Source organism: Squalius cephalus, assembly GCF_949319135.1.
Source record: "Squalius cephalus genome assembly, chromosome: 5".
NCBI lineage: Eukaryota > Metazoa > Chordata > Actinopteri > Cypriniformes > Leuciscidae > Squalius > Squalius cephalus.
This window is the reverse complement of record NC_137126.1, coordinates 44857427-44881669: the sequence shown is the minus strand read 5'-3', so window position 1 is coordinate 44881669 and position 24243 is coordinate 44857427. Positions and strand designations below refer to the sequence as shown.

Genomic DNA, 24243 nt, shown 5'->3' with positions numbered 1-24243 from the left:
TAGTCCTCTGATTTGAATGCTCTGTTTTAAGGGGTGTGTCTGCTTTGAGACTTCAATGTAAACACCCATTTCTGTGATTGGCTAATATCTTTGCATATGAAATAGCTAGTATTACATGTTGAACTCTCTTTTACTAATGCAGCTCTTAAGGTTAACTAAAAGTGTTGATTATAGCATTATATTTAGACTGTGGCATGAAAGGTTGCAGTGATGTGCTTGTAGCCGATCACAGACATGCTGAGCGTATGAATGCAGTGATCTCGTCATTGCAACTCGATTTCTGCACACTAGCCAATGCTTTCATCAGAACTAACAGTGAAAACACAATGTAAATACAATATTCGTTGATATAACCAAAGATTATAGATAAAAGGGACTTTTTTATAACGGTAGTTTTGGCATGAGTCCAGAACTCAGTCACTGATAAACTTGCATTGTTTGATTGACAGCTCCAGCTATTTTAAAGGGAGCGTTCTATATAATTTAATCACAGTTTAAATAACAGATTATTTTCATCCTACTAAGAGAAACAATGTGAAGTAGACAGTTTAGTCACAGGTTTGATTCACTGACACATGGACAAATGAATCATTATATATCAGAAATCGCTGGTCACAGACTCACAGATCAGGCATTAGAATTAACAGTTACTTACATGTTGTGGCATTACTGTCGAGTCCATATCGTAAAAGCCTGTTTGCAAAGCCTGCGCCGAAATTGTGACTGATTTACAAAAGAATCCACTGTGAAATGTAACGAATAAAAATAAATATTGCTCAACTGAGACATTCACATCGTAGAAAATAAATAAGCACAATCCTAGCATTAGGATCCTTTGGAAGGTAATGTTGTTTTAGTGGAGTGATCCTACATCTTACTAACACGCCAGTGGGCGGGGCTAAAAGTTGCATTAATGAAGTAGGCGTGGTTTTTTTCTGCCGAGGCCGTCTTTTGTTGCACTATCATAAAGAGGCTCATGGTTAAAGTTTGGTTACAATAAAACCTGTTTTTTGACTAACAAGGAAGTTTTCAGTTCTCAAACTTACAGGATATTCTTATAGTATGATGACCTCTTAAATGTCAAAAGCTCAAGGAAATTTTGATTTCTCAGTTCATGACTCCTTTAAAGCTACGTGAATGAATCTGCTTTACCTTTCACTTTGGCCTCTACCTTTTACCCTGTTGATTTAAGAGCTTGTTGATTTATGATTCATGACTTGTTAAAATCTACTATGTTAATAATTATACCAGACAGTCCAGCACATGAGACTAAAGATCTAAAGAGACTAAAGATCTCACAATCTTATCACTGGCAATCATGAGACTCATAGTCTGTTTTCTTTCTCTGCTCTCTGTATTTGGAACTGGAAAGTGTGGGAATATTTTAGTTTGGTATACTGAGGGTAGTCACTGGATCAATCTGAAGATTGTGTTGGAAGCATTGATTGACAGGGGACACCATGTCACAGTGCTGGTGCCGGATGCCTCTCTCTACATGAAAGCTGAAGAATCGGATCGCTTCTCCTACCAGCCCTTTAAGGTGTCTATGGATGCAAAGGAGATGCGAAACTTCATTGATGAATTTCTGCATTTCTCAGTGTATGAGATGGATCAGCAAAACTGGCTGCAGATTCTAATTAAATTTTACGACTTTGGGTCCAAACATCAGGCTATGTCTCTGGCACACTGTGACGGCATTCTGAAATCTCCGAAGTTGATGGACAAATTGCGGAATGGAAAGTTTGATGTTGTTTTGTCAGATCCGCTCTACCAGTGCAGCGATATTGTGGCTGAAAAGCTGGACATTCCCTTGGTTTACACGTTCCGATTCTCCATCGCTCATATTGCAGAGCGGTTGTGTGGTCAGATACCAGCTCCACCATCATTTGTTCCTGGAGCCATGAGTAAATTCACAGACAAGATGAGCTTTACAGAGCGAATCCTCAATATGCTGTTCTACCTTTCTCAAGATGCTTTGGCCTTTAGTCTGTGGAAAATAACAGACAGCTATTACACTGAATATTTTGGTGAGTTGAATAAGCTGGAGGGGAAAAAATTATTGTACTTCAAATAAAAGCTAATTTTGTTTTTTAAAATCTTTAATTTCAGGACGGCCCACTTCCTATTGTGAGATGATGGGTAAAGCTGATATCTGGTTGATCAGAACCTACTGGGATTTTGAGTTTCCACGGCCATTCCTGCCCAACTTCAAATACATTGGAGGGCTTCACTGCACTCCTGCCAAGCCTTTACCCAAGGTGCATCTGTCTTTTTAAAGATTCTACCTCATTTGCTGTTAAGAACATAGGAGATCTGAATTTCTTAAAACAAACAGGGTACGCTAGCCTGGGTTTCCCCATGTTGCCTTGTGCGCAGCGCGATTTTATTCACGTTGCTAGGCAGCCTGGACACCATGGACCAGATTTTCCCCTCAAAAAGGGAACCAATCACAGAACGGGGAGGGAGCAGCAAAAACGATGATGACGTCTATGCAACACACCGAAGCAGTTTGTTTATATCTATGGTTCCAACATGGCATCAGACGCGAAGTTACCTTTCGATGCAGCCTTAGATAGTGTTCTAAGTAGTTTAGAATGCAAGTTTTTTTCGTCTTCTTCCTCGTCGAATTTCTGTCGCTCTACATACGCCATCTGGTATAATTGAAACGATTGGCTATGAGCTACGTACAGGCGCATTTGATAGACATTCGTAGCGCCCAATAAACGGCTCTGGGCATTCGTAAACCACGCCTCAAATACGAGAAAATGAACATGTGGTTCCCAGACCACGTCTCAATGAGAAGAGGTCTGACGTTAGCCAGGCTAAGGGTACGCATAAGTTGAAAATAACTTGCAGTTCAGTGAGTCAAATGATGACTCATTGACCAGTCTGAATGGATTCTGTTCAAGTAAACTGAATATTTCTAAACTATACATTAAAAGAACCAGTTCATAGGAAGTAATCAAACTACACTGGTAGCGTTGTATGTTTTTGATTTACTAAAAAGAAATAACTCCAAAGTCATTTGTTCTTGAATCGGACTGCGCTGGTCACGCTGTGTTGTTTGCCTGAAATTTGTGAGGAAAAACAATTACTTTTAGCACCAATATTTTACCTGGAAACTGCGGTGAATTGTACCTGTGGCAACATATTTAAGATATTGTAGAAATATGTTAAAAAAATCACTTTTTCACAGCACAAGTTAATGGTGTTTTTTGTGTAGGACATGGAGGAGTTTGTACAGAGTTCAGGGGATGATGGGATTGTGGTCTTCACTCTGGGATCTTTGATAGACAAAATTCCCAAAGAGATGACCAACAGGATCGCCTCTGCACTGGCCCAGATCCCACAGAAGGTAACTGACCGTTCTTACACCCTTAACACCCAAATATCATGAACACATAAGCACTGCAGTAGGTTAATTTTCACAATTCAATGTGAATATTCACATTTACTCTAGGTAAATTGTTAAAAAAAAATTACAAGGTATTGTTTCTTTATAATCTTTCTGCCATCGTCACTGATCAGTTGAGTGTGGTTTTGCACGTGTGTGTTGCAGGTCTTATGGCGATACGGTGGAGAGAAGCCAGATACTCTTGGTGAAAACACCAGAGCCTATAAGTGGATTCCTCAGAATGATTTATTGGGTTTGTATTATCATTTGTGATTGTATGCGACTTTTATTTTAAAATAGTCATTCCTGCTGAAAAAAAAAATAATTAAAAAAACACACTAAAGTTAACAATGGGAGTAAATTAGGCCAGCGGGAAGGTTTAAAAAAAGATTCGGTCATTCTTTTGTTTTAGCCCTTACGTTAATTATTCAGTAGGCTATACAACAATTTATTATTTGAGTTGTCTGAATTGTTCTTTTTGAGTCAGTTTGCTCCATGTAAACTTCCAACAAATTTTGCTTTTTCATTGTTTGTTTATCCATATTTGTCTCCTGATTCAGGTCACCCTAAAACCAGAGCATTTATCACTCATGGAGGCACTAATGGCATATATGAGGCCATATATCATGCTGTTCCAATGGTCGGGGTCCCCATGTTTGGTGACCAGCCAGATAATTTAGCTCATATGAAGGCCAAGGGTGCTGCTGTTGTTATAGACAATATAAAGACCATGCAGCCGCAAGAGCTGGTGGATGGACTCAATGCCGTCATTAACGACCCCTCGTGAGTCACTCATATCATATCTGACTCTTGTCAGTCTATGTTCTCTGTTGCACTACACAGACACATTACATTATTTGTCTTCATCTCCGCAGGTATAAAGAGAATGCAACGCGTCTGTCCAGGATTCATCATGACCGACCAATGAAGCCTTTGGATGAGGCGGTGTTCTGGATTGAGTTCGTCATGCGCAATAAAGGCGCTAAACACCTGCGTGTAGAAGCACACAACCTTACCTGGTACCAGTACCACTGTCTGGATGTGTTCGCTTTTCTTTTCACTATCCTGACTGTAGTCCTCTACGTCTTCTTTAAACTGAGCAAATTCTTCATAATGCGTTGCTGTTTTAGATCAAAGCAGAAAAGCAAAAAAGAGTGACTTTTGTTTTATTGTTTTTTTTTTTTTTTTTAAAGCCTTATTGCACTAAACATTTTGTCTCCACCCACACAAAGGTCTTTTTGAGGTCCAGTAGCTCAAAAATATCCTGTCAAGTCTCCACCTATAACTTCAGCTGTCAATAGGATGTTCCTTATCACCACACAGGGCTGTACAGTGCGACATGTATGCGAAAAAATTGGTCTGTGCAATGAATAAATGTACCACTGTAGCACTCCTGCGATACAGTTTTGCATGTTCATAACACAGCCGCTTAATAGTGTGAAGTGATTGTGCTTGTTTGCGTGTGAGATTGATGGCGCACTGCTATTATACTTGGTAGCTGTAGTCTATTGTGTGATTAAAACTCGTGTCCCGGCTGCATTGAGTCATTTTGTCCAGTGGAGTGGCCAGCAGACATGCTAGATCTGTGACACACACACACACACACACACACACACACTATGCACTAAACTAAAGAAAAGATGCAACTGTTGACAGTATTAGTCTCATAGAGGAGTGTCATGATGGGTTAGTGCTAGTTTGGAAACAAGAGTTTTTATTTAGTGATGTCCGCCCACAGACCTGTTCTACTTTGATGTGCAAGAGGTATGTTTCTGCACTCTTCCATTTTTAGCAAATAAATAAAAAGTTTGTCTAAAAACAATTTTTGAACCTCTGTACTTTCAGAACTTTCAACCTCTGTAGCACCAGTGCTATGTGCAAAAAAAGTTTACGTACAGCCCTGCCACATCACTCAACTTTGGATGGCTTCTCATCTTACAATGCTGTAATTCTTAATTATAATCATAATTATAACCCCCCCCCCCCCCCCCCTTTACATTTTTGAACAAGCTATTTTTTAAAAAGCACTATACCAAATCAAAATGATCAATACATTGAATTAAGTATTTTACAAATAAAACAATCTGTTTGCGTGTGTACTGTGGTTTACTCTTGAAATGCAATATTGTAGCGCTAATATTGTTCGGTCTTGTACTTATTTTTCATTTGTAAGTCACTGGATAAAATAAACTGACTGCTACATGACTGTGATATAAATGGATGTTTACATACTTTTTTTTCATAATTTAGAAATAAAAGACATTTTTCCTACCCTGATTTTAGTCCTCTGATTTGAATGCTCTGTTTTAAGGGGTGTGTCTGCTTTGAGACTTCAATGTAAACACCCATTTCTGTGATTGGCTAATATCTTTGCATATGAAATAGCTAGTATTACATGTTGAACTCTCTTTTACTAATGCAGCTCTTAAGGTTAACTAAAAGTGTTGATTATAGCATTATATTTAGACTGTGGCATGAAAGGTTGCAGTGATGTGCTTGTAGCCGATCACAGACATGCTGAGCGTATGAATGCAGTGATCTCGTCATTGCAACTCGATTTCTGCACACTAGCCAATGCTTTCATCAGAACTAACAGTGAAAACACAATGTAAATACAATATTCGTTGATATAACCAAAGATTATAGATAAAAGGGACTTTTTTATAACGGTAGTTTTGGGATGAGTCCAGAACTCAGTCACTGATAAACTTGCATTGTTTGATTGACAGCTCCAGCTATTTTAAAGGGAGCGTTCTTTGATCGCTTTCTATATATAATTTAATCACAGTTTAAATAACAGATTATTTTCATCCTACTAAGAGAAACAATGTGAAGTAGACAGTTTAGTCACAGGTTTGATTTACTGACACATGGACAAATGAATCATTATATATCAGAAATCGCTGGTCACAGACTCACAGATCAGGCATTAGAATTAACAGTTACTTACATGTTGTGGCATTACTGTCGAGTCCATATCGTAAAAGTCTGTTTGCAAAGCCTGCGCCGAAATTGTGACTGATTAAGAATCCACTGTGAAATGTAACGAATACAAATAAATATTGCTCAACTGAGACATTCACATTGTTGAAAATAAAAGCACAATCCTAGCATTAGGATCCTTTGGAAGGTAATGTTGTTTTAGTGGAGTGATCCTACATCTTACTAACACGCCAGTGGGCGGGGCTAAAAGTTGCATTAATGAAGTAGGCGTGTTTTTTTTCTGCCGAGGCCGTCTTTCGTTGCACTATCATAAAGAGGCTCATGGTTAAAGTTTGGTTACAATAAAACCTGTTTTTGGACTAACAAGGAAGTTTTCAGTTCTCAAACTTACAGGATATTCTTATAGTACGATGACCTCTTAAATGTCAAAAGCTCAAGGAAATTTTGATTTCTCAGTTCATGACCCCTTTAAAGCTATGTGAATGAATCTGCTTTACCTTTCACTTTGGCCTCTACCTTTTACCCTGTTGATTTAAGAGCTTGTTGATTTATGATTCATGACTTGTTAAAATCTACTATGTTAATAATTATACCAGACAGTCCAGCACATGAGGCAAGAGACTAAAGATCTCACAATCTTATCACTGGCAATCATGAGACTCATAGTCTGTTTTCTTTCTCTGCTCTCTGTATTTGGAACTGGAAAGTGTGGGAATATTTTAGTTTGGTATACTGAGGGTAGTCACTGGATCAATCTGAAGATTGTGTTGGAAGCATTGATTGACAGGGGACACCATGTCACAGTGCTGGTGCCGGATGCCTCTCTCTACATGAAAGCTGAAGAATCGGATCGCTTCTCCTACCAGCCCTTTAACGTGTCTATGGATGTAAAGGAGATGCGAAACTTCATTGATGAATTTCTGCATTTCTCAGTGTATGAGATGGATCAGCAAAACTGGCTGCAGATTCTAATTAAATTTTACGACTTTGGGTCCAAACATCAGGCTATGTCTCTGGCACACTGTGACGGCATTCTGAAATCTCAGAAGTTGATGGACAAATTGCGGAATGGAAAGTTTGATGTTGTTTTGTCAGATCCGATCTACCAGTGCAGCGATATTGTGGCTGAAAAGCTGGACATTCCCTTGGTTTACACGTTCCGATTCTCCATCGCTCATATTGCAGAGCGGTTGTGTGGTCAGATACCAGCTCCGCCATCATTTGTTCCTGGAGCCATGAGTAAATTCACAGACAAGATGAGCTTTACAGAGCGAATCCTCAATATGCTGTTCTACCTTTCTCAAGATGCTTTGGCCTTTAGTCTGTGGAAAATAACAGACAGCTATTACACTGAATATTTTGGTGAGTTGAATAAGCTGGAGGGGAAAAAATTATTGTACTTCAAATAAAAGCTAATTTTGTTTTTTAAAATCTTTAATTTCAGGACGGCCCACTTCCTATTGTGAGATGATGGGTAAAGCTGATATCTGGTTGATCAGAACCTACTGGGATTTTGAGTTTCCACGGCCATTCCTGCCCAACTTCAAATACATTGGAGGGCTTCACTGCACTCCTGCCAAGCCTTTACCCAAGGTGCATCTGTCTTTTTAAAGATTCTACCTCATTTGCTGTTAAGAACATAGGAGATCTGAATTTCTTAAAACAAACAGGGTACGCTAGCCTGGGTTTCCCCATGTTGCCTTGTGCGCAGCGCGATTTTATTCACGTTGCTAGGCAGCCTGGACACCATGGACCAGATTTTCCCCTCAAAAAGGGAACCAATCACAGAACGGGGAGGGAGCAGCAAAAACGATGACGACGTCTATGCAACACACCGAAGCAGTTTGTTTATATCTATGGTTCCAACATGGCATCAGACGCGAAGTTACCTTTCGATGCAGCCTTAGATAGTGTTCTAAGTAGTTTAGAATGCAAGTTTTTTTCGTCTTCTTCCTCGTCGAATTTCTGTCGCTCTACATACGCCATCTGGTATAATTGAAACGATTGGCTATGAGCTACGTACAGGCGCATTTGATAGACATTCGTAGCGCCCAATAAACGGCTCTGGGCATTCGTAAACCACGCCTCAAATACGAGAAAATGAACATGTGGTTCCCAGACCACGTCTCAATGAGAAGAGGTCTGACGTTAGCCAGGCTAAGGGTACGCATAAGTTGAAAATAACTTGCAGTTCAGTGAGTCAAATGATGACTCATTGACCAGTCTGAATGGATTCTGTTCAAGTAAACTGAATATTTCTAAACTATACATTAAAAGAACCAGTTCATAGGAAGTAATCAAACTACACTGGTAGCGTTGTATGTTTTTGATTTACTAAAAAGAAATAACTCCAAAGTCATTTGTTCTTGAATCGGACTGCGCTGGTCACGCTGTGTTGTTTGCCTGAAATTTGTGAGGAAAAACAATTACTTTTAGCACCAATATTTTACCTGGAAACTGCGGTGAATTGTACCTGTGGCAACATATTTAAGATATTGTAGAAATATGTTAAAAAAATCACTTTTTCACAGCACAAGTTAATGGTGTTTTTTGTGTAGGACATGGAGGAGTTTGTACAGAGTTCAGGGGATGATGGGATTGTGGTCTTCACTCTGGGATCTTTGATAGACAAAATTCCCAAAGAGATGACCAACAGGATCGCCTCTGCACTGGCCCAGATCCCACAGAAGGTAACTGACCGTTCTTACACCCTTAACACCCAAATATCATGAACACATAAGCACTGCAGTAGGTTAATTTTCACAATTCAATGTGAATATTCACATTTACTCAGGTATTGTTTCTTTATAATCTCTCTGCCATCGTCACTGATCAGTTGAGTGTGTGGTTTTGCACGTGTGTGTTGCAGGTCTTATGGCGATACGGTGGAGAGAAGCCAGATACTCTTGGTGAAAACACCAGAACCTATAAGTGGATTCCTCAGAATGATTTATTGGGTTTGTATTATCATTTGTGATTGTATGCGACTTTTATTTTAAAATAGTCATTCCTGCTGGAAAAAAAATAATTAAAAAAACACACTAAAGGTAACAATGGGAGTAAATTAGGCCAGCGGGAAGGTTTAAAAAAAGATTCGGTCATTCTTTTGTTTTAGCCCTTACGTTAATTATTCAGTAGGCTATACAACAATTTATTATTTGAGTTGTCTGAATTGTTCTTTTTGAGTCAGTTTGCTCCATGTAAACTTCCAACAAATTTTGCTTTTTCATTGTTTGTTTATCCATATTTGTCTCCTGATTCAGGTCACCCCAAAACCAGAGCATTTATCACTCATGGAGGCACTAATGGCATATATGAGGCCATATATCATGCTGTTCCAATGGTCGGGGTCCCCATGTTTGGTGACCAGCCAGATAATTTAGCTCATATGAAGGCCAAGGGTGCTGCTGTTGTTATAGACAATATAAAGACCATGCAGCCGCAAGAGCTGGTGGATGGACTCAATGCCGTCATTAACGACCCCTCGTGAGTCACTCATATCATATCTGACTCTTGTCAGTCTATGTTCTCTGTTGCACTACACAGACACATTACATTATTTGTCTTCATCTCCGCAGGTATAAAGAGAATGCAACGCGTCTGTCCAGGATTCATCATGACCGACCAATGAAGCCTTTGGATGAGGCGGTGTTCTGGATTGAGTTCGTCATGCGCAATAAAGGCGCTAAACACCTGCGTGTAGAAGCACACAACCTTACCTGGTACCAGTACCACTGTCTGGATGTGTTCGCTTTTCTTTTCACTATCCTGACTGTAGTCCTCTACGTCTTCTTTAAACTGAGCAAATTCTTCATAATGCGTTGCTGTTTTAGATCAAAGCAGAAAAGCAAAAAAGAGTGACTTTTGTTTTATTGTTTTTTTTTTTTTTTTTAAAGCCTTATTGCACTAAACATTTTGTCTCCACCCACACAAAGGTCTTTTTGAGGTCCAGTAGCTCAAAAATATCCTGTCAAGTCTCCACCTATAACTTCAGCTGTCAATAGGATGTTCCTTATCACCACACAGGGCTGTACAGTGCGACATGTATGCGAAAAAATTGGTCTGTGCAATGAATAAATGTACCACTGTAGCACTCCTGCGATACAGTTTTGCATGTTCATAACACAGCCGCTTAATAGTGTGAAGTGATTGTGCTTGTTTGCGTGTGAGATTGATGGCACACTGCTATTATACTTGGTAGCTGTAGTCTATTGTGTGATTAAAACTCGTATCCCGGCTGCATTGAGTCATTTTGTCCAGTGGAGTGGCCAGCAGACATGCTAGATCTGTGACACACACACACACACACACACACACACACACACTATGCACTAAACTAAAGAAAAGATGCAACTGTTGACAGTATTAGTCTCATAGAGGAGTGTCATGATGGGTTAGTGCTAGTTTGGAAACAAGAGTTTTTATTTAGTGATGTCCGCCCACAGACCTGTTCTACTTTGATGTGCAAGAGGTATGTTTCTGCACTCTTCCATTTTTAGCAAATAAATAAAAAGTTTGTCTAAAAACAATTTTTGAACCTCTGTACTTTTAGAACTTTCAACCTCTGTAGCACCAGTGCTATGTGCAAAAAAAGTTTACGTACAGCCTTGCCACATCACTCAACTTTGGATGGCTTCTCATCTTACAATACTAAACTAGAATGCTGTAATTCTTAATTATAATCATAATTATAACCCCCCCCCCCCCCTTTACATTTTTGAACAAGCTATTTTTTAAAAAGCACTATACCAAATCAAAATGATCAATACATTGAATTAAGTATTTTACAAATAAAACAGTCTGTTTGCGTGTGTACTGTGGTTTACTCTTGAAATTCAATATTGTAGCGCTAATATTGTTCGGTCTTGTACTTATTTTTCATTTGTAAGTCACTGGATAAAATAAACTGACTGCTACATGACTGTGATATAAATGGATGTTTACATACTTTTTTTTCATAATTTAGAAATAAAAGACATTTTTCCTACCCTGATTTTAGTCCTCTGATTTGAATGCTCTGTTTTAAGGGGTGTGTCTGCTTTGAGACTTCAATGTAAACACCCATTTCTGTGATTGGCTAATATCTTTGCATATGAAATAGCTAGTATTACATGTTGAACTCTCTTTTACTAATGCAGCTCTTAAGGTTAACTAAAAGTGTTGATTATAGCATTATATTTAGACTGTGGCATGAAAGGTTGCAGTGATGTGCTTGTAGCCGATCACAGACATGCTGAGCGTATGAATGCAGTGATCTCGTCATTGCAACTCGATTTCTGCACACTAGCCAATGCTTTCATCAGAACTAACAGTGAAAACACAATGTAAATACAGTATTCGTTGATATAACCAAAGATTATAGATAAAAGGGACTTTTTTATAACGGTAGTTTTGGCATGAGTCCAGAACTCAGTCACTGATAAACTTGCATTGTTTGATTGACAGCTCCAGCTATTTTAAAGGGAGCGTTCTTTGATCGCTTTCTATATATAATTTAATCACAGTTTAAATAACAGATTATTTTCATCCTACTAAGAGAAACAATGTGAAGTAGACAGTTTAGTCACAGGTTTGATTCACTGACACATGGACAAATGAATCATTATATATCAGAAATTGCTGGTCACAGACTCACAGATCAGGCATTAGAATTAACAGTTACTTACATGTTGTGGCATTACTGTCGAGTCCATATTGTAAAAGCCTGTTTGCAAAGCCTGCGCCGAAATTGTGACTGATTTACAAAAGAATCCACTGTGAAATGTAACGAATAAAAATAAATATTGCTCAACTGAGACATTCACATCGTAGAAAATAAATAAGCACAATCCTAGCATTAGGATCCTTTGGAAGGTAATGTTGTTTTAGTGGAGTGATCCTACATCTTACTAACACGCCAGTGGGCGGGGCTAAAAGTTGCATTAATGAAGTAGGCGTGTTTTTTTTCTGCCGAGGCCGTCTTTCGTTGCACTATTATAAAGAGGCTCATGGTTAGAGTTTGGTTACAATAAAACCTGTTTTTTGACTAACAAGGAAGTTTTCAGTTCTCAAACTTACAGGATATTCTTATAGTATGATGACCTCTTAAATGTCAAAAGCTCAAGGAAATTTTGATTTCTCAGTTCATGACCCCTTTAAAGCTACGTGAATGAATCTGCTTTACCTTTCACTTTGGCCTCTACCTTTTACCCTGTTGATTTAAGAGCTTGTTGATTTATGATTCATGACTTGTTAAAATCTACTATGTTAATAATTATACCAGACAGTCCAGCACATGAGACTAAAGATCTAAAGAGACTAAAGATCTCACAATCTTATCACTGGCAATCATGAGACTCATAGTCTGTTTTCTTTCTCTGCTCACTGTATTTGGAACTGGAAAGTGTGGGAATATTTTAGTTTGGTATACTGAGGGCAGTCACTGGATCAATCTGAAGATTGTGTTGGAAGCATTGATTGACAGGGGACACCATGTCACAGTGCTGGTGCCGGATGCCTCTCTCTACATGAAAGCTGAAGAATCGGATCGCTTCTCCTACCAGCCCTTTAACGTGTCTATGGATGTAAAGGAGATGCGAAACTTCATTGATGAATTTCTGCATTTCTCAGTGTATGAGATGGATCAGCTAAACTTGCTGCAGATTCAAATGAAATTTTACGACTTTGCGTCCAAACATCAGGCTATGTCTCTGGCACATTGTGACGGCATTCTGAAATCTCCGAAGTTGATGGACAAATTGCGGAATGGAAAGTTTGATGTTGTTTTGTCAGATCCGCTCTACCAGTGCAGCGATATTGTGGCTGAAAAGCTGGACATTCCCTTGGTTTACACGTTCCGATTCTCCTTGGCTCATGTTGTAGAGCGGTTGTGTGGTCAGATACCAGCTCCACCATCATTTGTTCCTGGAGCCATGAGTAAATTCACAGACAAGATGAGCTTTACAGAGCGAATCCTCAATATGCTGTTCTACCTTTCTCAAGATGCTTTTGCCATTGTTGCTTGGAAAAAAATTGACAACTATTACACTGAATATTTAGGTGAGCTAAAGAAAGGTATTTTCAAGGGTAATCAACATGTGGTATGTTGGTGATGTTGCAAATTATGTTGATAGAGCTAAACTTGTATTGAACTCCTTTAAACTCTCTGAAATAGATATTTACATTTATGCATTTGGCAGACGCTTTTATCCTAAGCGACTTGTATTGCATTTCAAGGAACACATTTACATTCTTATCAGTTCTTGCTTTTCCTGGGAATTGAACCCATGACCTTGGCGTTACAAGTGCCAATGCTCTACTGTTTGACAGGAAGGCGACTTATTAGATATAGTTATCAGTCCACAGTGCATACATTTACCATCATCACATCTTGCATGTAAAGAATATAAGGGACACATTTCCATGTAGTCATGCTGATAGTCACCAAATGAAGGGTTTAGTACTTCTTGTGCCATCAACAAATCAGTTTTGTCATAATGTCATACTTTAATTTTTCTGCGGCAAGATGTGTGAAGCATGTCTTAAATTCACAGTGTCTCAAAAAAATTTGTGTAAAGCTATTAAGCACTCCTCATTTCAGGACGGCCCACTTCCTATTGTGAGATGATGGGTAAAGCTGATATCTGGTTGATCAGAACCTACTGGGATTTTGAGTTTCCACGGCCATTCCTGCCCAACTTCAAATACATTGGAGGGCTTCACTGCACCCCTGCCAAGCCTTTACCCAAGGTGCATCTGTCTTTTTAAAGATTCTACCTCATTTGCTGTTAAGAAGATAGGAGATCTGAATTTCTTAAAACAAACAGGGTCCGCATGAGTTGAATCATAAGTCCAAGAGGAGTTTAGAAAATAACTTGCAGTTCAGTGAGTCAAGTGATGACTCATTGACCAGTCTGAATGGATTCTGTTCAAGTAAACTGAATATTTCTAAACTATACATTAAAAGGACCGGTTCATAAGAAGTAATCAAACTACACTGGTAGCGTTGTATGTTTTTGATTTACTAAAAAGAAATGACCCCAAAGTCATTTGTTGTTGTTTGCCTGAAATTTGTGAGGAAAAACGTCTACGGTTACGTATGTAACCCTCGTTCCCTGAGTAGGGAACGGAGACGTTACGTCGGATGACGACGAATGGGGTTTCGCTTAGAAAGCCTATCACCTTCGAGTATATATAAAACGAGCCAATGGCAATGAAAATGCCATGGGTCTGCGGAATTTGCATAGCGTAACTCCGCCCCACCCTGGGGGTATATAAGGAAGTGCGCTGGCAACATGCAGATATGTCTTCGCTGAGGAGCTGAGACTGAACTCAGGCGTTCCAGCGGTACAGCGGAAGTGGCAGGGAGACGTAACGTCTCCGTTCCCTACTCAGGGAACGAGGGTTACATACGTAACCGTAGACGTTCCCTTTCGTAGTCACTCCGAGTTACGTCGTATGATGACGAATGGGGTTCCCAGTCTAATCACGCCACCTCTCGACTGTTTTCCAGTGCCCTGCGTAAGTCTGAGCTCCCTGTCGTGAGACTAGCACGGACGAAGGAGTCCTACTTAACACAGGAATACCAAGGTACACTGGGAAGCATATCTCAGTGGAAATATGCAATTATGCCCAGCCCGAAGGGGGGGACTTGGAATACACATATGACCCCGGGGGGCTGCATATGGAGTATCACTGGGGTGTCCAGCCGCAGGTGGAATATTTCAACCCCAGGGGTGGCAAGGTGGCTTGCCAAGGGAAAGACACATGCTCAGAGAGGCTTACAGTGGAATACACATGTGGGGGTCACCCAGAGGGGGAACCATGCACATGGAGGCACCTAGCCAAGCGCGAAAGCTGCCGGTGGCATAACTCTGGCGTTGACGTCGACAGTGCTGGAGGAGACTCAGGGCTTATTAGGCTCACCTGAGAGAATATCGCACGTAGCCCGTCCGTGGAGAGGAATGGCGAGCAAGCGAAGACACCTGAGCAGAATCTAGTACCGGCTAATTGAAGCGAGTACATGAGAAGAAACTGGCTCCACTCGGAGATTGTAGAATCTCGCGAATGTGTTAGGTGTCGCCCAGCCTGCAGCTCTGCAGATGTCTGTTAGCGAGGCGCCATGCGCTAGAGCCCAAGAGGATGCCACACTCCGGGTGGAGTGAGCCGTCACACCAAGGGGGCACGGTTGACCTTGCTGCTGGTAAGCCAAAGCAATGGCGTCCACTATCCAGTGAGACAACCTTTGCTTGGAGAGAGCCTTTCCCTTCAGCTTCCCACCATAACAGACAAAGAGCTGGTCTGAGGTCCTGAAACCCTGCGTTCTGTCTACATAAGCACGGAGAGCGCGTACTGGACAGAGCAGTGCCAAGGCTGGGTCTGCCTCCTCCGAGGGCAGCGCTTGCAGGTTCACCACCTGGTCTCGAAAGGGTGTGGTGGGAACCTTGGGCACATATCCAGGCCGGGGTCTCAGGATCACGTGAGAGTTAGCCGGCCCGAATTCCAGGCACGCTTCGTCAACCGAAAATGTCTGCAGGTCCCCTACCCTCTTGATGGAGGCCAATGCAACCAGGAGCGCTGTCTTCATTGACAGGAACTTAAGCTCCACTGATTGCAGAGGCTCAAAGGGAGCACTCTGCAGGGTAGTTAAAACCACTGAGAGGTCCCAAGAGGGTACGAGGGGAGGACGAGGAGGATTCAGTCTCCTCGCACCCCTCAGGAACCTAATGATAAGGTCATGCTTTCCCAGAGACTTACCATCAACTGCGTCGTGATGTGCGGCAATGGCGGCAAAATACACTTTCAGGGTGGAGGGAGACAGCCTTCGCTCCAACCCTTCTTGCAGGAAGGAAAGCACGACACTGATCGGGCATTTTGTAGGTTCTAGATGTTTAGAAGAACATCAGTTGACGAAGAGGTTCCACTTCAACGCATAGGCATGTCTCGTGGACGATGCTCTAGCGGAAGTGATGGTAGCCACCACCGCTGGTGGTAGGGTACTCAAACCTGCCTCGTCCCGTCCAGGAGCCACACGTGGAGGTTCCAAAGATCGGGACGAGGGTGCCATAAGGTGCCCCGTCCCTGAGAAAGCAGGTCCTTCCTCAGAGGAATTGGCCAGGGAGGTGCTGTCGCGAGGAGTACTAGTTCTGGGAACCAGGTGCGGTTGTGCCAATACGGGGCTACCAAAATTACCTGCTTCTCGTCCTCCCTGATCTTGCGCAAAGTCTGCGCAAGAAGGCTCACTGGGGGAAACGCATACTTGCGGAGGCCCCGCGGCCAGCTGTGCGCCAGTGCATCCGTGCCGAGCGTGCCCTCGGTCAGGGAATAAAATAGGTCGCAGTGGGATGAGTCGTGGGAGGCAAACAGGTCTACCTGTGCGTCCCCGAACTGGTCCCAAATCAGCTGGACCGTCTGGGGATGGAGTCTCCATTCTCCAGCAAGAGGCCGAAGCCGAGACAGCTCGTCGGCCGCCTGGTTCAGGTCTCCCGGGATAAAAATGGCTCGAAGCGACCTCAGATGCTTCTGACTCCATATGAGGAGGTGGCGGGCGAGTTGCGACATACGGCGGGAGCGTAGACCACCTTGACGGTTGATGTACGCTACTGTCGCGGTATTGTCTGATCGGACTAGTACGTGTTGACCCTTGAGCAACGCACGAAAACGGTGCAGGGCGAGACGTACAGCCAGCAACTCGAGGCAATTGACATGCCAAAGGCGCTGGGGTCCTGTCCAGGAGAAAACCTGGTCTTCGCAAACCTGGTCTCGAGAGTGAGCTAGGATCAGCCAGTCGTCGAGATAATTCAGGATGCGAACCCCGTGTTCCCGTAGGGGAACAAGGGCTGCCTCGACAACCTTCGTGAAGACACAAGGAGACAGGGCTAGCCCGAAAGGGAGAACCGCGTACTGGTATGCCTGCCCCTCGAAAGCAAACCGAAGAAACGGTCTGTGTCGAGGAAGAATGGAGACATGGAAGTAGGCGTCCTTCAGGTCGATCGCTGCAAACCAATCCTGCGGCCGCACGCATTCGAAAAGGCGTTTGGCTGTGAGCATCCTGAACGGCAGCCTGTGAAGGGAGCGGTTCAGGACGCGCAGGTCCAGGATAGGTCGTAATCCACCGGATTTCTTCGGTACAATGAAGTAGGGGCTGTAGAAGCCGGACTTCATTTCGGCTGGAGGGACAGTCTCGATCGCACCCTTCGCCAGTAGGGTGGCTACCTCCGCTCTCATGACAGGGGCATTGCCACCGACCATAGTGAAGCGGACTCCCCTGAAGCGGGGAGGAGACCGTGCGAACTGAATCGCGTAGCCGAGCCTGATGGTCCTCGCGACCCAGCGGGACAGTCTGGGAAGCTCTAACCAGGCTCCCAAAAACTGTACCAGCGGGGTCATACGGACCACAGACGTACCCTCGGTGGTGCAGCGAGGCGGAATGACCGACCCAGGCGTGGGTGGCATAGCGGCCCAGTGCGGGGGCATGGTCATTAGCCGCGTCCTGCCAGAGGAGGCCAGGGGAGGACCAGCGTCCCACGGGGGCGTGCTCTGGCAGGGGTCTGGCGACAGAGGGGGACGAGAGTGGCGAGGCTCGTGGGCGGCGCGCACTGTCATCCGAGAACTCTGTGTGCTCAGAGATGGGAGAGTGAGTTCTTTCTTTAACCACAATAGGGTGCTGCCCGTCGGGGGACGAGCAGCGGGAGTGGGACAACCAAGGATTCTCCCCCGGCCCTCCCCCGGGGGAAGGTGCGGCCCTGCTACCGTCTCCTGAAAAGAACTCAAAGCCATCTCTGAGCAGCCCGTCTCAGGAGCGCCGTTTTGCCTGGCGTTTAGCGGGGCGTGGGGCGGGAGAGGGCTGTGGCGCCTTCCTGCGGCTTCCTCCACGACGCGGCCCGGAAGCAGCTTGCTGCTGGGGCCGATCGGGAGGGGCGGCAGCCGCAGAAGGGCGCCCTCGGCGCAGCGGGCCGCCGGGGCAGGACGTGTTTTAAAGCCTCAGTCTGCTTCTGGGCAGTCGAGAACTGCTGGGCAAAGTCCTCGACTGCACCGCCGAAGAGGCCAGCCTGGGATATGGGGGTGTCGAGGAACCGGGTCCGCTCGGCCTCCCGCATATCGGCCAGGTTGAACCACAGGTGTCGCTCCTGGACCACACAAGTGGACATCACCTGACCCAGCGAGCGTGCGGTCACCTTCGTCGCCCGGAGAGCAAGGTCGGTGGCGGCACGCAACTCATCAAAGAGTGCTGGGTCAGTCCTCCCCTCGTGCATGTCACGCAACAGCTGGGCATGGTAGACCTGCAGCGTCGCCATGGCATGCAGTGAGGAGGCTGCCAGCCCCGCAGCTCTATAAGGTCTTCGCTACGAGGGTGGAGGAGAACCTACAGGCTTTGGAGGGGTGCTTTGGGTCGCCACGGGAAGAAGCACTCTGAGGACACAGTTGCATCGCAACAGAGCGTTCAACCTGGGGAACCCCAGTGTACCCTTTGGCAGCCGCCTGATCGAGAGGAGGCAAGGCGGAGGAGGTCGCCGAGCGATCACGGTAAGACAAGGGTGCCTTCCAGGACCTTGTGACCTCCTCATGCACATCCGGGAAAAAAGGCATTGGGGTCGGGCGCCGACGAGGATCAGCGGCCGCCCCCAAAAACCAATCATCCAGCCGCGAGCGCACTGGACCAGGTGGTGGGGACCACTCAAGACCAATGGCCGCAGCTGCCCGGGAAAGCATGGCCGTCAGCTCGGGATCAGACTCAGGCAATGCTGGGACACCCGAAGGTGGCAGCACAGCCGAATCGTCACTTCCCAAGGACTCCTGCCCACCTTGTGATGCAGCGATCGACATCACATCTTCCTCTGGAGCGCCGAATGAGACCCGCGGCAAGTCAGTGGAATGTACCGCGGGCTCATTCGGAACACTCACGGGTTGCACGGTGGTAGAGGGAGGTGTGGAGCGTGGAATAGTCGGCGCTCTATTCCACACCGTAACCCTCAGGTCACCCTGGCCGCCAGCCGAAGTACCAGCTCTCGTGGAGCTCGTAGATCGGGGTGCGGATGAGGGGACTCTACCATGAAGGTCATTGAGCCCGCAATGGGAACATGACTCATCCACAAACGCTGCCTTAGCGTGCTCAACACCCAGACACACAAGACAGCGATTGTGCCCATCAGAGTCAGAAATGAGAAGACCGCAACCAGAAGTGCACAGGCGAGGCATCTTTAAAAAGACGTGCCGCGTGCAAGCTCTTTTAGAAAGGAGATTTCTCCACAAATGCTGAAGCGACCAGGGAGAAAACACACAAACACTGGCAAATCACTGCACAGATAAGCAGGGAATGTGCACTCGCTGGAACTCGCTGTCACACCAACACTTGGAGAGAGGCTCGTCTCGAAGAGAAGGAGAGATGAATCTCAGGATTGGCTGTGGAGTGAAGTACATCAACTTGGCTCCGAAGCGAAAACATATCTGCATGTTGCCAGCGCACTTCCTTATATACCCCCAGGGTGGGGCGGAGTTACGCTATGCAAATTCCGCAGACCCATGGCATTTTCATTGCCATTGGCTCGTTTTATATACGCGAAGTTGATATGCTTACTAAGCGAAACCCCATTCGTCGTCATCCGACGTAACTCGGAGTGACTACGAAAGGGAACAATTGCTTTTAGCACCATTAGTAGTGCCATTATTTTACCTGGAAACTGCGGTGATTGTACCTGTGGCAACATATTTAAGATATTGTAGAAATATGTAAAAAAAATCACTTTTTCACAGCACAAGTTAATGGTGTTTTTTGTGTAGGACATGGAGGAGTTTGTACAGAGTTCAGGGGATGATGGGATTGTGGTCTTCACTCTGGGATCTTTGATAGACAAAATTCCCAAAGAGATGACCAACAGGATCGCCTCTGCACTGGCCCAGATCCCACAGAAGGTAACTGACCGTTCTTACACCCTTAACACCCAAATATCATGAACACATAAGCACTGCAGTAGGTTAATTTTCACAATTCAATGTGAATATTCACATTTACTCTAGGTAAATTGTTAAAAAAAATTACAAGGTATTGTTTCTTTATAATCTCTCTGCCATCATCACTGATCTGTTGAGTGTGTGGTTTTGCACGTGTGTGTTGCAGGTCTTATGGCGATACGGTGGAGAGAAGCCAGATACTCTTGGTGAAAACACCAGAACCTATAAGTGGATTCCTCAGAATGATTTATTGGGTTTGTATTATCATTTGTGATTGTATGCGACTTTTATTTTAAAATAGTCATTCCTGCTGAAAAAAAAAAAAATTAAAAAAACACACTAAAGGTAACAATGGGAGTAAATTAGGCCAGCGGGAAGGTTTAAAAAAAGATTCTGTCATTCTTTTGTTTTAGCCCTTACGTTAATTATTCAGTAGGCTATACAACAATTTATTATTTGAGTTGTCTGAATTGTTCTTTTTGAGTCAGTTTGCTCCATGTAAACTTCCAACAACTTTTGCTTTTTCATTGTTTGTTTATCCATATTTGTCTCCTGATTCAGGTCACCCCAAAACCAGAGCATTTATCACTCATGGAGGCACTAATGGCATATATGAGGCCATATATCATGCTGTTCCAATGGTCGGGGTCCCCATGTTTGGTGACCAGCCAGATAATTTAGCTCATATGAAGGCCAAGGGTGCTGCTGTTGTTATAGACAATATAAAGACCATGCAGCCGCAAGAGCTGGTGGATGGACTCAATGCCGTCATTAACGACCCCTCGTGAGTCACTCATATCATATCTGACTCTTGTCAGTCTATGTTCTCTGTTGCACTACACAGACACATTACATTATTTGTCTTCATCTCCGCAGGTATAAAGAGAATGCAACGCGTCTGTCCAGGATTCATCATGACCGACCAATGAAGCCTTTGGATGAGGCGGTGTTCTGGATTGAGTTCGTCATGCGCAATAAAGGCGCTAAACACCTGCGTGTAGAAGCACACAACCTTACCTGGTACCAGTACCACTGTCTGGATGTGTTCGCTTTTCTTTTCACTATCCTGACTGTAGTCCTCTACGTCTTCTTTAAACTGAGCAAATTCTTCATAATGCGTTACTGTTTTAGATCAAAGCAGAAAAGCAAAAAAGAGTGACTTTTGTTTTATTGTTTTTTTTTTTTTTAAGCCTTATTGCACTAAACATTTTGTCTCCACCCACACAAAGGTCTTTTTGAGGTCCAGTAGCTCAAAAATATCCTCTCAAGTCTCCACCTATAACTTCAGCTGTCAATAGGATGTTCCTTATCACCACACAGGGCTGTACAGTGCGACATGTATGCGGAAAAATTGGTCTGTGCGATGAATAAATGTACCACTGTAGCACTCCTGCGATACAGTTTTGCATGTTCATAACACAGCCGCTTAATAGTGTGAAGTGATTGTGCTTGTTTGCGTGTGAGATTGATGGCGCACTGCTATTATACTTGGTAGCTGTAGTCTATTGTGTGATTAAAACTCGTATCCCGGCTGCATTGAGTCATTTTGTCCAGTGGAGTGGCCAGCAGACATGCTAGACACACACACACACACACACACACACACACACACACACACACACACACACACACACACACACACACACACACACACACACGCGCGCGCACACACACACACACACACACACACACACACACACACACACACACACACTATGCACTAAACTAAAGAAAAGATGCAACTGTTGACAGTATTAGTCTCATAGAGGAGTGTCATGATGGGTTAGTGCTAGTTTGGAAACAAGAGTTTTTATTTAGTGATGTCCGCCCACAGACCTGTTCTACTTTGATGTGCAAGAGGTATGTTTCTGCACTCTTCCATTTTTAGCAAATAAATAAAAAGTTTGTCTAAAAACAATTTTTGAACCTCTGTAGGCCTACTTTCAGAACTTTCAACCTCTGTAGCACCAGTGCTATGTGCAAAAAAAGTTTACGTACAGCCCTGCCACATCACTCAACTTTGGATGGCTTCTCATCTTACAATACTAAACTAGAATGCTGTAATTCTTAATTATAATCCCCCCCCCCCCCCCCCCCCTTTTACATTTTGGAATGAGCTATATTTTAAAAAGCACTATACCAAATCAATGATCAATACATTGAATTAAGTATTTTACAAATAAAACAATCTGTTTGCGTGTGTACTGTGGTTTACTCTTGAAATTCAATATTGTAGCGCTAATATTGTTCGGTCTTGCACTTATTTTTCATTTGTAAGTCACTGGATAAAATAAACATGCTACATGACTGTGATATAAATGCATTTTAAAACGGATATAAATCAGAATATATAGTTTTTAAACATTAAGAAATGTATATTTATTACGATGAAGAGAAAAACAATACGCTCTCGTTCTGTTAACTGAGCATTCATCAGTAAGTAACGTGTGGCTGCCCCCTATTGGTCGTTGTAAATCGTTGCAACGGGACTTTTATTTTATTTAAAGGCCTAATGCCTGCTTTAGTAGTTTACTTCACACATCGCGAACAACCAGTAGACCATCAACAAGCAAGCGAACTCTTCATGTGATCCTGTCAGTTTTCCTTATATGATCGGTTAAACCCGAGATGATTAGAGCAGGTTTGGTGATCAAGAGATTTGCTGCATGGATGATGGTCTTACATTTAACGGTAGTCCATTTTAGATTGGGTAGTTTTGATAGACTTGTAGCGCAACGGCTAGAATGGGTAATTCGTTCACCCAATTTTGATTAAAATTATTCTGTATGAGTGGGTTATACATTTGAGATAGTATTATAATTTTGTAATAGTTATATATTAAAGTTAAATTATGTTGGTTGTAGGTTAAGTGGATTAAATTATGTAAGTTTCTAGTTTCATAATAAGAGCACTGTGGTCAATGATGATGATGTCACAGATCTGCGCATTCTGACGCAAATGACGTGATGCTGCGTGAACCTGAGACCACACTGTACTAGTACTGCATACTTTAAAATCAATGGCAAATGTTTAAACTGATCAACTGAGGTAAATATGTATTGAAATATAATTCATGCATTTAGACAACGTGCATGATGTGCACAATTCTGCATACATTCAACTGTATTAATAAAATACATATCGTATTGCCATACCTGAAGATGTAAATTCTCTTACAGGAATTTAACTTATGTAAATACTTACATTTGTATCATTAGGTGACATACAGACTAATGCTTAAAATAAATAAAATAAAAGACAATCTAAACCCAAAACCATGATTATGGTTTATTGGTCAAAAGAAAATAAAGACAAAAATATCTTTTAAGACCGTGGTGTTATGATTTTGTTCTCCATTGCAGGAGGCATCTGGTGAGAAACAGTAGTTTTACATCCAAAAGGAAAGCTGAGAAAGAAAACTGAAACATTATTAAAAAAAAAATATTCACTCTCCACCAAAATACAGCAGCATTGTTTATTTTCTTACATATTCTTATTCTTACCCATAAGTATAAGGACATTTATTTAGACTGAACAAAGTCATTCATTTAATTCAGAACCTATTAAATACAACCAGTAAAGATTTTGAACAGAAATGCCACACTCCAGTTTGAAACATGTATGACCATTTATGACTTTGGTGGAGGGTGAATAAGTTGAAACGTTTCCAAAATCACACAAAACGAACTGACAATCTGAACCAGCCCATCAGTCCTCTTAACAGCAGCCGCATATAAACCCAGTAACAGATGGAAGGATTCGGTTTTGTTCAGTCCGACTGTATCGCCTCTTGTGTTGCAAGTCTCGTACATGGAGAATCTCAGAAAGTCCCAGTCTAAATGATAGAGCATTTTCTTCCAGTCCTCGATTTTTCTATAACAAAAATATTGGAAGCTATATTTATAAAAACAACACTAATTATTTTCCACCCTAACATCATTGTCTAATAAGTTGTATCAGATTATTATTATTTATTT

The 24243-nt window shown here is 42.9% G+C and overlaps 3 protein-coding genes across 3 annotated transcripts; all 3 read left to right on the top strand.

Moving 5' to 3' along the window:
- The first annotated feature begins 1250 nt into the window (after positions 1-1250).
- Positions 1251-5670, top strand: LOC307159350 (UDP-glucuronosyltransferase 2C1-like). The gene is made up of 6 exons (XM_079872656.1): positions 1251-2027; positions 2110-2258; positions 3224-3355; positions 3560-3647; positions 3955-4177; positions 4270-5670. The coding sequence occupies exons 1-6, from the start codon at positions 1319-1321 to the stop codon at positions 4550-4552; spliced, it is 1584 nt and encodes a 527-aa protein (XP_079728782.1). The 5' UTR covers positions 1251-1318; the 3' UTR covers positions 4553-5670.
- A 1219-nt stretch (positions 5671-6889) lies between these two features.
- On the top strand, positions 6890-11329 carry LOC307158504 (UDP-glucuronosyltransferase 2C1-like). Its single transcript, XM_079871107.1, has 6 exons — positions 6890-7699; positions 7782-7930; positions 8896-9027; positions 9207-9294; positions 9601-9823; positions 9916-11329. Exons 1-6 carry the CDS (start codon positions 6946-6948, stop codon positions 10196-10198), a joined length of 1629 nt encoding a protein of 542 aa, XP_079727233.1. The 5' UTR covers positions 6890-6945; the 3' UTR covers positions 10199-11329.
- A 1263-nt stretch (positions 11330-12592) lies between these two features.
- Positions 12593-22577, top strand: LOC307159114 (UDP-glucuronosyltransferase 2C1-like). Its single transcript, XM_079872327.1, has 6 exons — positions 12593-13375; positions 13917-14065; positions 20096-20227; positions 20433-20520; positions 20828-21050; positions 21143-22577. The coding sequence occupies exons 1-6, from the start codon at positions 12667-12669 to the stop codon at positions 21423-21425; spliced, it is 1584 nt and encodes a 527-aa protein (XP_079728453.1). The 5' UTR covers positions 12593-12666; the 3' UTR covers positions 21426-22577.
- Positions 22578-24243: the final 1666 nt, after the last annotated feature.

Excerpts from the sequence above, each read along its gene's own strand:
- LOC307159114 (XM_079872327.1), top strand. The coding sequence starts at position 12,667 with ATGAGACTCATAGTCTGTTTTCTTTCTCTGCTCACTGTATTTGGAACT. Across the intron at positions 14,066-20,095 it reads CTGCCAAGCCTTTACCCAAG|GACATGGAGGAGTTTGTACA; the intron begins GTGCATCTGTCT and ends TTTTTTGTGTAG. Across the intron at positions 20,521-20,827 it reads TCCTCAGAATGATTTATTGG|GTCACCCCAAAACCAGAGCA; the intron begins GTTTGTATTATC and ends CTCCTGATTCAG.
- LOC307158504 (XM_079871107.1), top strand. The coding sequence starts at position 6,946 with ATGAGGCAAGAGACTAAAGATCTCACAATCTTATCACTGGCAATCATG. Across the intron at positions 7,931-8,895 it reads CTGCCAAGCCTTTACCCAAG|GACATGGAGGAGTTTGTACA; the intron begins GTGCATCTGTCT and ends TTTTTTGTGTAG. Across the intron at positions 9,824-9,915 it reads GCCGTCATTAACGACCCCTC|GTATAAAGAGAATGCAACGC; the intron begins GTGAGTCACTCA and ends TCATCTCCGCAG.
- LOC307159350 (XM_079872656.1), top strand. The coding sequence starts at position 1,319 with ATGAGACTCATAGTCTGTTTTCTTTCTCTGCTCTCTGTATTTGGAACT. Across the intron at positions 2,259-3,223 it reads CTGCCAAGCCTTTACCCAAG|GACATGGAGGAGTTTGTACA; the intron begins GTGCATCTGTCT and ends TTTTTTGTGTAG. Across the intron at positions 3,648-3,954 it reads TCCTCAGAATGATTTATTGG|GTCACCCTAAAACCAGAGCA; the intron begins GTTTGTATTATC and ends CTCCTGATTCAG.